At 38.6% G+C, this 12,530-nt stretch overlaps 2 protein-coding genes across 7 annotated transcripts in view; both read left to right on the top strand.

Moving 5' to 3' along the window:
* Nucleotides 1–6,013, top strand: part of IFT88 (intraflagellar transport 88) — a 39,616-nt gene extending 33,603 nt beyond the window's left edge. For all 5 annotated transcript variants that reach the window (XM_021539961.4, XM_021539962.4, XM_085580616.1 and 2 more), the window contains 2 exons: nt 4,953–5,048; nt 5,728–6,013. In XM_021539961.4, coding sequence (XP_021395636.1) covers nt 4,953–5,048; nt 5,728–5,849 — 218 coding nt within the window. In that variant the 3' untranslated portion in view covers nt 5,850–6,013. The remainder of the gene's footprint in view (nt 1–4,952; nt 5,049–5,727) is intronic.
* Nucleotides 6,014–6,314: 301 nt separating this feature from the next.
* The window catches only part of IL17D (interleukin 17D), a 22,136-nt gene continuing 15,920 nt past the window's right edge, over nt 6,315–12,530 (top strand). For both annotated transcript variants that reach the window (XM_085580639.1, XM_021539936.4), the window contains exon 1: nt 6,315–10,883. The gene's annotated coding sequence lies outside the window, so the exon portion shown is untranslated. The remainder of the gene's footprint in view (nt 10,884–12,530) is intronic.

Genomic DNA, 12,530 nt, shown 5'->3' with positions numbered 1-12,530 from the left:
ATTTTTCCTGTTTGATGGCATAATGCCCTTATATGTGTAGATAATGCTAAGTGTGACATTAAGGAGTCCACTCCTGTGGCAGTGTTTACTTGGTCTCTGCATTTGCCCAGCTCTCTGAATGGGGAGTTTTGTGCTGGATGAGAGGAGCCGTGCAGTCTCGGACAGGAGCCCAAAGAAGCAGTGTTGAATTCAGAAGATGACAGGCTGAGTAGTTTGCATTCTCCTTGTTACCTAGGCCTAGCAGGATGATAGGCAAATAGGAAAATAAACCACATGGGAATAATTTAGGTGTCTTTTCCCTTTTTCATTTCACTAGTGACTATGTCAGTTTGTCCATTCCCAAAGATTTCCATATTCAAACACCCTTTACAATCCCAGAGGGATCTTCTTATATATTATGGAAGTATGTTTTAGGTGTTAGAGCTGTAGGCATCCCAGATAATCCTAACTGTGATAAAGACAAGATATTTTCTTGTTACCCTGCAGCCAGGACATGACAAACAAAACATTTATGTTCGCTAGGCTTTGTATGCCTGTTGATGCCTCATTAATTACAAGTGATTTTGGGAGGGTTCCACAGTCCATTTTGACTGTGTGTGCAAAACAGAAAAAAAGTTTTCTTAATTAAAGGAGAAGGGAAAATCTGTTGGAATGAAGAGAATATCTTAATCTGTTTTCTGCTCTGAACTCACCTAAGGAGTTAACTGAACTGACACACCACAAACAATTTTCATTCAACAGAATTTCAAATCAAAATGAACAGCAGTGAAGTTATAAATTGCATCTACCTTCCCATGATGTTTCACAGTTTTAATATATTATTCTGCCTTCTGCACTGAACTTAACTCTTCTCATTGGTCAAACCAATGTTCATTCTTCTTCAAAGGTGGTGTTTTCATCCTAAATATGAAAGATACACAGAGCTGCACTTAAAACACATTTTGAATTTAGTGGAGGGTTAGGCCACTGTGCTCTTTGTTACGTAAACATCTTACAGAGGAGGTAGATTACTAAACAATCTTACCCTTTGATGTCTTTTCTTGAGTAAAATAGTACTAAAAATTCTAATTTACGTCCTTTGTGGTATGGAGGAATTTCCAATGCAATAGTGTCATCACTAATTACAACTAGTTAGATTCCTCTAAAAAATAAATACAAATACAATGGATTTTTTGGTTTGAAGTACACACAGGTATCATGTGACACAGGAAGTACAGAAACATAAGATTGAGAATCTTTTTTGCTAGGTATCGCTACTTAAAATAGGACTTAAAATTGGACTATTACAAAATAGGATTACTTTTGCAGTATGTTGCATTATTCGTTATTCTGCCATATAACACTCGTCATTTTTTAAAATTAGGTTTTATATTGTGATTCTTTTTTATTCCCATCCAAATTCTATGTGAAGGAATTTGTTCAAATCAGTTTTTGTGAAACACTGAACAAATCTAAATGAATGAAACAATTTTATTATAATAATTTAAACATCCTAAATATAGTAATATGGCATGACTTCTAAAAAGACGAGAGGAAGGAATGCACTGTAAAAGATATCAGCATGAAGAGTGTATTATTTATGTCTTTGTATACATAGTTGTCAGCTAAGGCTGATTAACACAGACTGTGAGGGGAAGGTAATGTCAGCATGGTAATCCAAATCTCAAGTATTATGATTTCAAAGAGTAAATGTATTTATAAATCAAATTTTAAAAATACACTGAGCAGCTCTGCTTAATCGGTTCCTGTTGCCTTTTTAGTTGAAATCTGGAACTGTGTTCCTGCAGTCAGTTCATGTGTAGGAGTCCACAATGTCACCCCAAAATGAGTACAGAGGGGATGGCCTCCACATAAACTACAGTAATAACTTACTTAATAAAAGCCCAATAAGTTAATAAATAAGGACTGGGTATTCATTGTAGTGAAGCTTTCCTTAGATACAGAGAGTGATTTAGTTCAGCACTGGTCTTCCATCATTCAAAATCTACTTTGAATTAGGAGCAGGTGTCTGTACAGTTAATACAGTAATAGAGAGAAAAATAATTTGCAGTTTCAGAAGTATCTACCAGTAGTTCTCTGATTGTAAGTCCAATCAGACAGATGTTAACACTCAAAGCTGTGCTCTTAGTAGAGAAAACCTACAAAAAAGCTTTTCATGCAGAGTCACACTGTTATCTTTGTTTTTTTCTGTGTATTACTTTAGTGAAAGTTAATTTCATTACCATAATTCAAAATGTATATAAATATATATAAAATCCTTTTCCTAGATGGGGTGAGAGCAGCAGGGAATGATGAGTAGAAATTTTAAAACTTGCCTCCCAAAAGTATGTGTGTCTGAAAAAAAATGCTTTAAAAACAACTCTTTCCCCAAAGTTTTCTTCACTGTGGATACCAAAATCCTGAAGTCTATATTGGAAGCTTATATTCCTTAATATTGCCAAATTATGTGTGAATGTATACAAAATAAAAACATGTAGATGATTCTCTAAACAGAACTACAAAAAAGTAATTTTGACATGATATTTAGACTTCTGGCAGATCATGTTATATGGTCAACAGAATTTTTAACAGCTGCCATAGTGGCAGCCAAATCCTGTACCCCATGGGAAGAGTGTCAAGGAAGCTTACCCCAAATGGCTCGATAGCTAGGACATTCCTTCTGAAAGCTGGAGCTGTGGGTTTGAACTCCCTAAGGTGAAAGAAAGAATCGAGCCAGACGTCTCGCTTCCTGAGCTGCTGTTTGACATCTCCATGTAATACAGGTGGTGTCAAGCACCTCTTACTTTCTTCTGGGTGCACTTGAAAATGAAAGGTGCTCCTCTTCCTCATCTTCAGGTATGCTCAGAGCATACTGCAGTCCACAGAGACTTGATACGGTTTTGTATATCAGTCTTATTTAAACTAAGTGTGAAAAACTAACCAGAAGGATTGCTAACCTTCCCTTCACTCTTGCTGGATATAATGCTCGTACAGAAGAAAAGTGACCAGTGTTACTTTGCTGATATACCTAAGAAAAGATTTTCATTAGATTACTTTTAAATGTACCCAGTAAAACTTAAGGATCCTAGAACATCTAAAGAAGCATCTGTTTTCAATTGTAATTTTTTAGGGCAGTAAGATGTGCAGGTAACTAATGGATATCGGGTTAATCACACCCAGTTTGGTTTGCCTATCATATTTTTCTTCCTCCTTTCACTTAATATAAAATCTTTCACCTTCCTCTGGTAGTATCACTAGCACCCATGTGTTTTCTTCCTTCACAGCTGAAAACATTTGTTATTGCTATTTTCCTCCTCTTTTATATTCATTACATGCAGTTCTTCCTTTCTGGGACCAACCAATTAAACCTATGGAGTTTCTTCAACTAGTTCAGTCTTCCCCTAGTGTAGTCTGCTGTATTGTTCCTGTCTTTGCATCTCTTTACTGCTCCTTACAATTTATTTATCATCTTAAAAATTACTTGTTTTCCATTATGCAAGACTGTGCCTACTTCTGTCCTACTCTTTTTCTCATTATTTGTATTTTCCTCAAAACATTTTCATCCACACCATCTCTGAAGGTCAGCTCTTGCCTCCTTGTTGCACAGACCTGTCCAGGCCCTTTTGTAATTTCACAGCCCTTTAGCTGAGTTTCTCTCCAGGCAAACCCATTGTTTTCTCCCCATTTTTTCAAATTCTTTAGCTATTACTTCTTTCACTAAAACCTGTCAGTGAGAATTGGTCCAAGGGAAGTGGATGTGCATTAAAATACGTATTCCTTGCTTTGAAATTTCAACTGTAACCTGTGTCTTTTGAACTTAATACATACATGTGACTGTATGTATTAGATCTTTCTTGGAGCAGAGATATCTTCCAATTTAGGGCTGAGCAAACAGAAGTCTATGGTAGTATTTATAGAAAGATAAATGTTTGTCATCTTTGTAGATGTTGGGGCAGGTTGGGTTTTTTTTTTCTTTTAATTATAACAGTATATATTAAAATAACATTTGTAGTAAATAAGACAATGGGAATCTGTTGCCTAGTCCATACTTTGTAATTAATGTTTGCTGAATGAAACCCATTTTCCCTCCTTACAGATGGATACTTTTAATACCCATGTTGTTTGGTGTTGTAAATGAACATGTCTCTATTTGGCTGCACATCCTGCCTTGTAAATATACCAAGTCAAACTCAAAATGTTTTCTCCCAGGACAAAAAATATTGCATAAAAATTTGTTGTAGCAGATGAGTTTGAAAGTTTGTCATGAATGTGAAAAAGCGATTCAGAGGTGAACAGAATATTTAAAGTGTCTGGAATACTGCTGTGGCAGGAGAATGTTAATCTGATGTAGTCCGGGCAGGAGGCAGCCCTTGGAGCCGACACATTCCTTGGGGCCCTGCTGCAAACTGAGCTGCCAGCACAGTGTTTACAGCGAGCTGCAGGGCCAGCATGGTCTGTACACATGAACTGAGCCTGTCTGCCACGCAGACAGCACATAGCAAATATACTCTTCTAATTAAAAGCAAACTTAAGTGTTGCATTTAACCTTGACAGTACTGAGCAGGTGGATCACACTGATGTATTAGCAAGCATACAAACATAGGAAATGTCCAGTGTACATTGTGACAGTGTTTATATTTATCATGCTTATTTTAACTCCAAAATGTGACTGTAATTTATAAGCAACTGAAATGTCAGCATTCGAAGCAAAAATATTTTAATGTGCTTACTCCAAAGTCATAAGTCTGTATATATTTTTTTAAAAATGTTAACACACACACACATATGTGGACACAGTGTCCACTGTGTTTTAAAGGCCACTATTACAAATGAGTACTGTGTCTGTCATGAAAAGATGGTTTCATCCAAGTCTAGTTTGACAGATAGTAGTAGCTGAATTGATGTTATTCTTGTATCATGGTTTCACAGAACATAACAGTATGTTGTCATTTCTTTTTTTTTCTGTTCCCCAGATAGTGGTGGTACCAAAGGGGAAAGACTGAGTGCCAAACTAAAAGCTCTACCTGGAACAAGTGAACCCTATGAAAGTAGCAGCAGTAAAGAAATAGGCAAGTGTAAATCTTACACCTTGTTTAATTTAAAGGTACTCAGGGACAGGAGAAATAAGGAGAAAGTAAAAAATATAAGTTGTTTGAAGAGTGTATAAAATTAGATAATTGGGGCATCATTTTTCCATGAAAATTAGGCTTTCACCTCATTGTTCAGAGCTCACTATAAAGTAATTGTATATATTAAGAAATGTGGCCCATGTTAATATTACTTTCAATATCTGTCTGCTGTGTCCTTTAAATAATTTCTTGCCATTCTGCAGTCATAGGTTCTTCAATAAGGCTGACTTTTCAAAGGGGTTTAAAAACCCAAATTCATGTGGAATGTGGTACTTCCTAAAAAGCTATTCCTCAAACAAGACATCAGTCTTGCTGTTCCTTGCACATTTCCAAAGTCTTTTTCTCACTGTAGTATAATAAGAGAAATTTATTAGAAGAAACACCAAGAGGGTTCCATCAGTAGAATTCTGGAACTTTGCTCTTATGCCCTGCCTCAGTTCCTGAATGCAGTGTTTTGTTGTCCTTCAGCGTTCATATGCTCTTTCTGGTCTGCATTTCAAAGACACAGATGTGTAGTGCTAAATCCTAATCTTGTATTTGATTTTATATGTTTAAAACCAGCTAAAGTTAAAGCTAAAATAGTTTGTAACTGTTTCACATGTATTTATTTAAACCTTAGATGCCTCCTACGCAGATCCACTTGGCCCACAACCAGAAAGACCAAAAACAGCAGCAAGAAAAAGAACAGAGGAAGATGATTTTGCTGATGAAGAACTAGGAGAGGATCTGCTTCCAGAATAGCATATGGGCCACTCATCTTTTTTTTAATGCTTGTAAAAGTTATAGCTGAAAAACTCTTCATTCATAATGATTTTGTAGTGGATTTTTTATAAACTATTGGTGAAATAGTGTATGCCACTTGAACATATGGTACCTTATGTTAAAAACATGGATTTGTAATTGCAGTGTCTTCTGTGATTGATTAAAAAAAAATAGTGAGGTTATTTTACTCATGCATAAAATTTACACAAGTACTCACACACATTGCAAGCTGTATCAAATGTGTAAAGCTTTTGCTTTCAGAGATAAATATGATGATAATATGAAACAGAGAAGCCTCTAAAATTTCATCTTTCAATGCAAAATACCTTAAAGCAGTGCTTGTAAGGTTGAAAATCCTGTATCCTTCATTCAAAGCCAGAATTTAAGTCCTGTGAACTAACCTGAAAATGCTGGGTATGATCTTTTGTCTTTTTGTCTTCATTAAGGTCCCAATTCAGCAAATCACTTTGCACTGATACCAAAGAAAGCATCTTGATCTTAGCCTACGCTTAGATGAACTAGGACCATGTTGCAGTCTCTCAGTAAAATGTCATTATTTTTGTTTTTTTATTTTGAGTGGTCAGAGTTGTCAGGATTTCAGCCTATTTTGTTCAGAACTGATAATCAGATTGTAGCTTTTGAGTCTTATGTTGGAGGCTGGCGCTGACCACACAGTGGTAGTTTCCTACAGCCTAAGCTGAATATGGGCAAAGAAGTTAGTTACAGAAATTACCATTTTGCTTATGAACTGAACAAGTTTGATCTGAAGTTACTGAGACATTAAATTCCTGTAGTAGGAATCACTTCAGGGAGATTAAAAATATTAGTAAGGTGTTCAGAATTTCCTAATTTGTTTTTGGAACCCTGGCATGAGTTTGGTTTAATAGTTAGACTTTGGTTATTGCACTTGGAAATGCAATTCAATCCTCTAAAATTTTCAGTGTTCCTTCTCAGTGTTGGTGCTCAGACTGTATCCCAGTGACAGTGAAGAAATCTCTTCGTATCTTCATGAAATGTTTTTTCATGTTTTAAAAACGCTGCCCGGTTTCATAGGATGTCTGCAGGTGGTCAGAAGTGTCCGGTGGGGTGTATGAGCTGCTCTGCATGTAGCATGTTTCCCATTGGACTGGAGCAGCGTTTCATCTGGGATTGCACCGCTTCCGCCTGATGGTAGGAGCAGAGCATGTTCAGTGCTGTTTATGGAACACCCCAAGGGGCTCACCAAAGAAGAAAAACAAGGTAGGCTCTGGGGCCTGATCCTTCTAAGTGAGGGAAAAAGAGCAGGAGAAGAAAGAGGATGGCAGCTGTCTTATTTCTTCAAGTCTGTCTTGCCTGTTCCTCAGTCCTGCTGTGTCTACTGCTCTGGTTGTAGAATGACAGATTCCTGGATGTCATGGTAGTTCTTTCTGTCAAGCTTAGTCTTAGAAGACCTAGACCACCAGGATCCAATGTGCCATGCAGGAGGGATCATTTTCAGCTACAGACTGCACTGGCATGAGGTATCAGAGTTAATCACATATAGAGAAAATAAATGGGACCATGGGAGGGAGTGTAGATAAACCTGTGAAACAGTGCAGAAGAGAAGGCAGGAAAGATACTGCCGTGGTCTCTAACACAAAGACATTTGAGTAGACTCCACTGGGCTGACCCTGGCTGGATGCCTGGCACCCACTGAAGCCTATCACTCCCCTCTGCAGCTGGGCAGGGGAGAGAAAATATCACAGAGGGTTCATGGGTTGAGATAAGGACTGAAAGATCACTCACCAAAGACCATCACAGGCAAAACAGATTTAAATTAGAGAAACTAATTGAAATTATTGTTAACAAAAATCAGAGCAGCGTAATGAGTAGTAAAATAAACCTTCAAAACACCTTCCCCCCACCCCTCCCTCCTTCCCAGCTCTCCTTCCTCCCACAGTGAGGTTCAGGGAGGCAGGGAATGGGGGTCATGTTCCCTGGCTTCTCCTGCTGCTCAGGGAGAGGAGCTGTTCCCCTGCTGCACCATGGGGTCCCTCCCATGGGAGACAGTTCTCAATGAACTTGTCCAGCATGATCCATCTCATGAGCAACTCTCCACCTGCTGCAGCGTGGGTCTCTCTTCCCTGGGGTGCAGCCCTTCAAGGACAGGCTGCTCCAGCATGGGCTCCTCTCCCCAGGGGCCTCCCATGGGATCACTGCCTCCTCTCAAACATCACCTGCTCCAACATGGGCTCCTCCATGGGCTCCAGGTGGATCTCTGCATTCCTGTGAATCGCCATGGGCTCCAGGGGCACAATTGCTCACCACAGTCTGCACCAAGGGCTGCAGGGGAATCTCAGCTCAATGCCTGGAGCACCTCCTGCCCCTCCTTCTGCCCTAACTTTGGTGTCTGCAGGGCTGTTCCTCTCACGTGTTCTCACCCAGCTCTTCTCTGGCCACAATTACATCTGTGCAGTAACTTTTTACAAAATTCTTAAATATGTTATCTCAGAGGCATTACCACTATTTCAGCCTTAATCAGCAGCACATTCATTTTGGAGCCAGCTGGTATTGGCTCCACTTGACATCAGGGATGCTTTTGGCAGCTTCTCACAAAAGCCACCCCACTACCAAAGTTTGGCCATGCAAACACAATACAGCATCTAATCAAACATTGCAATCACATAGGCATGTCCATGATAAAGTGGCATGAAGTACCAATAACTTGGGAATCAATTCACAACTTAGTCTGTAGAAACACTCCTGCTGACATCAGAGAGATTTTGATCAGCAGCAGTTTTTTGATTCAGTTTGCCCAGATGCATAACTGTACATTGGGTAAAATTCTGTAGATTACAAACAATTGCACTTTTGTTCCAGCCCTGCACAAACTCACAGGCAATTCTGGAACATGTTCCCTATGTACAGACTCCCAGGGACTTCTGGAACATGCTGTTTCCTATAGCATGAGGATCTGATTATATAATGCTTTGGGTTATGATGAATTTGCATGTTCTTTTGCAAGCACAGTGGAGCTTGTTATGAACTGACAGAAAGCCATATGATCCAGCTCCAACACTGGAATAATGAGTCCTGCTGATAATCAAAATGATGTAGGCCCAGGTTTATCCACTTCAAAGCCATGTTCATTACAGCTGCATATCTACTAGGACTGCAACGTTGCCAGGGCCAGCCCAGAGCAGAGGAGGGGATGTGTACCCAGCTGTTCTGTAAGACCAGTAGCACAGCAGTGCACAGGAGCACAGTTTTGGGCCATGACAATTCATCTCCCAGACAATTGCCTTCCATGATCCTAAGGTAAGCCTGGGCCAGAAGCCATTCTTTGGAAGCAGCTTCAGCGCATCATCCTTCTTCTTTGGTGTAAGATGTTCTGTATGAGGGAACACAAGACTCAAGGACTGGACTCAAGGCCAAAGAGTGATCCCTGATGGAGATTATTACAACTGGAATCTGTTGAGAAAGAAGCTACATGCACATCTCCAAAGTGCTGAGTCACCATGTTGGAATGCCTCAGGCTGTCACACGGGTGAGCACACCTGTGTGATTCAGGCAGCTTAGCTCTCCAAGGAAATGTGGCCAGTGGAGTGCTTGTTTCAAATAATTACCTGGGTTATATGGGATTACTGTGCTATGTTGATACAATGTCCTTGACCCTGTCCTTGGTTGGCATTTAGTTCGGGTGCAGTGAGTTGTGTTTCCTGCTGCCGTGTAGGATGTCCTTGGTCCTGCAGTAGGTCTTAGTAACCACAGGAGTGGAACCCTGAATGAGCTAAATAACTATTTTCATCCACGAAATTCAAGCAGAAATTTTTTTTCAGGCTTGGTTGTACAAAACAGACTACATCTCTGCAGGTACATGCTTCCAGCAGCATTTAAACCCCCATCTTGTGATTATCATTCTGGAATGAGTCGATTAATCATTTAAGATTCCTGCTATTATATTAATTTATTATTTTATGTTAGAAGAGAAGCAACATTAAACCTAGGTAAATGCTCACCCCCTTGAGAAACTGACTCATGAGGTATTTTAGTTTCTATTGTCATGAAAAGATCTATTATACAATATTAAATAATCCTCAGTTGACCTCTTAGATTTGAGATCTTCCTCAGGATAGGAACTTTACATACCAAGTTACCTTTCTCTTTACATGTATGAAAAACATCTCTTTGTACAGTAGCCAAATATAAATGACTATTTGAGTAGCATTATTTCTGAACATGCCTAGCTCTACATCAAAACAGTCTTAATCACATATTTCATGTTTTTCTCTGAACATCCTTTGTCAGATTACATGACTGCTTACTTCAAAACAAAGCTATTCCAGAGTTAAATAGGAATTGAAATTTGTACAAAGATATAGTTCATAGAATCATGGAATAGTTTGGGTTGGAAGAGACCTAAATGATCATCCAGTTCCAACCCCCCTGTTGTGGGCAGGGACACCTTCCACTAGACCAGGTTGCTTCAAGCCCCATCCAAACTGGCCTTGAACACGTCCAGGGATGGGGCATCCAAAATTGCCAGTAAATAGTTTTATGATAAAATTTTATTATAACGGACTATTTCTCTTGGTTCCTTTACAAGAGCAGTGTGAAATCATAAGAAATTAGTCTAATTTGCTATGTTTTGTTTATTATTGATGTCAAGGACATAGATGATCAACTTTATTGTAAAAAGGCTATTTTTAACCTGTTTGCTCCTCAGTTTCCCCCTTGTCAAAATGAAGTCTTTGGAAGAGTCTGCACTTCTCAAGAATTCACTTTTGCAAAGTTAAATTGCCTAGAAACTGTAAAATATGCTGAGATGCTGCTGCAGAAGATACCATGCCATGGACACTGCAAAGTGGTATTACAACTGTGGGGAAGATGAATGGGAACAGAAGAGTTTCAGTGACAGGTTATCTGCAAACAGGATGTGAGGCAGAAGGACATCTTCTGGGAGTAATTTAATTCTCTCTCTGAAGAGTTATACCTGCTGCAGATGCCAGCTGAATGTTTTGTTCCACCCAACAACTTGAGTTGTTCAACTTGAAGGTCTGTATGATGATTTTTAAAACTTTTTTCACATCGTCATTTCAGATAGAGACAGGATCTCATTAATGCTGTAACAGGATGGGAATAAGCAGTTGGAATATGCCAGTATAGGGCAATTCTTCCATTTTTGTAATAAGCATATTACTGTGGTATCATTAATAATGTTTGTCACAATAATGTGATTTCTTCATGTGTGAAGCATAGTATCTGAAACCAGCTGTCATGTGGCAGAGCAGCTATGGAAGACAATAACCCCAACCAGAAAAAGTCCTGAAAATGCTGCTCCTTGGGGATTAACGTCTATGGCAAGGGCTACATTCTGACATTTACTATCAGGCTTTCACCACCATTCCAATGATTCTGAAACAATTGTCCAAATTATGATAATGGTCTGATGATAACCTATTTGAAAAGGGTTTTTTTCTCCTGCTATGACACATTTTTTTCCCGCTATTGGTAACAATGTAAGGCTGAAGACACAAACCTAGTGTGTCCTTTATTAAACATGTTTCAGTGTTTAACATGGCTCTCTGGTGAAATCAGGTGCAGAAAATGTTTCTTCTTATTTAAAGGAACTCACTAAAAATGTCTGTCTTATTCTTGCTGAGCTTAGTTTTCTTTGGAACATTCTGACTTTCTTGTAGAAGGAATTTATGGAACTGAACTTAATATCTGACACTGATCACTATGGTGATAATCTCAGGAGGTAGATACCACTCCTAAATATAATATTGAATGACAATCTCCAGAAAGAACATTTAGAATATTACAGAAAAGTGAAAGATGTTGTTCTGAATCCATTGATTGAAATATCCTGTATTACATCACACACATTTAGGACAGATTTAATATTACTAAATATTTTTTTCAATATTTAATTGGCATAGATATTTTAAATCCCCCTCTAATTCTAAGAAAATTATAAACTAACACCAATGAAAAAGACACTAGTTAGTAATTTCTTAAAGTCATGGAAGAACCCAAGTTGCCAAAGTGTATTAGGGAATATTTTATGATTCAGATATCTCTAGGGTAGACCATGCCACAAGAAGTGGTATAGCACTCTTAGTTCCTCTGTAGTGGAATCTCATTTGCTGACCTACTATGCTTTTTATTATTTGAATCAATGTGATTTTTCATGAGCCAATACAATGCAACTATCATACAGAATTAGAATGTTGCCTAGATAAGACACAAAGCCTTAAATTCAATGGCAGTTTAATGCCTGTGCCATTTTTTTTGTTTTCATCTGCTCTGATTTTTTGAGGCAGGCCTCTCCCAGAAATGTTGATGCATACAAAGGAAATACATAAAACTCACATTTTGCAAAGCCAAGTGTGACATCCTTATGCTACTCAGAAATCTGAAATTTCTGAAGATGCTGATTGGTCTTAGGAAGAGTAATATAAAAAGACCTATGGTGATAAATATTTGCCATGTTGCCACACATGCCACCCTGAAGTGGTGAAGTAACATAAGGCCAGATGCATTGTCAGGGGTTGGACTGGACTGGGCTAAATGGACACACACCTTGTCCCAGTCTTTCGCCTGAGGATATAACTGCAAAGGAGAGTTTGGAATTCTAGTTAAAACTGTCCTTCCTCAGAGCTGAAATCTGATCCAAATCCTACACAGTTAAAGGTCAAG

The sequence above is a fragment of the Lonchura striata genome, chromosome 1, assembly GCF_050655825.1.
Source record: "Lonchura striata isolate lonStrDom1 chromosome 1, ASM5065582v1, whole genome shotgun sequence".
Classification (NCBI taxonomy): domain Eukaryota; kingdom Metazoa; phylum Chordata; class Aves; order Passeriformes; family Estrildidae; genus Lonchura; species Lonchura striata.
Note: the sequence above shows the minus strand (reverse complement) of the source record. Positions and strands in the feature narration are given on the sequence as shown.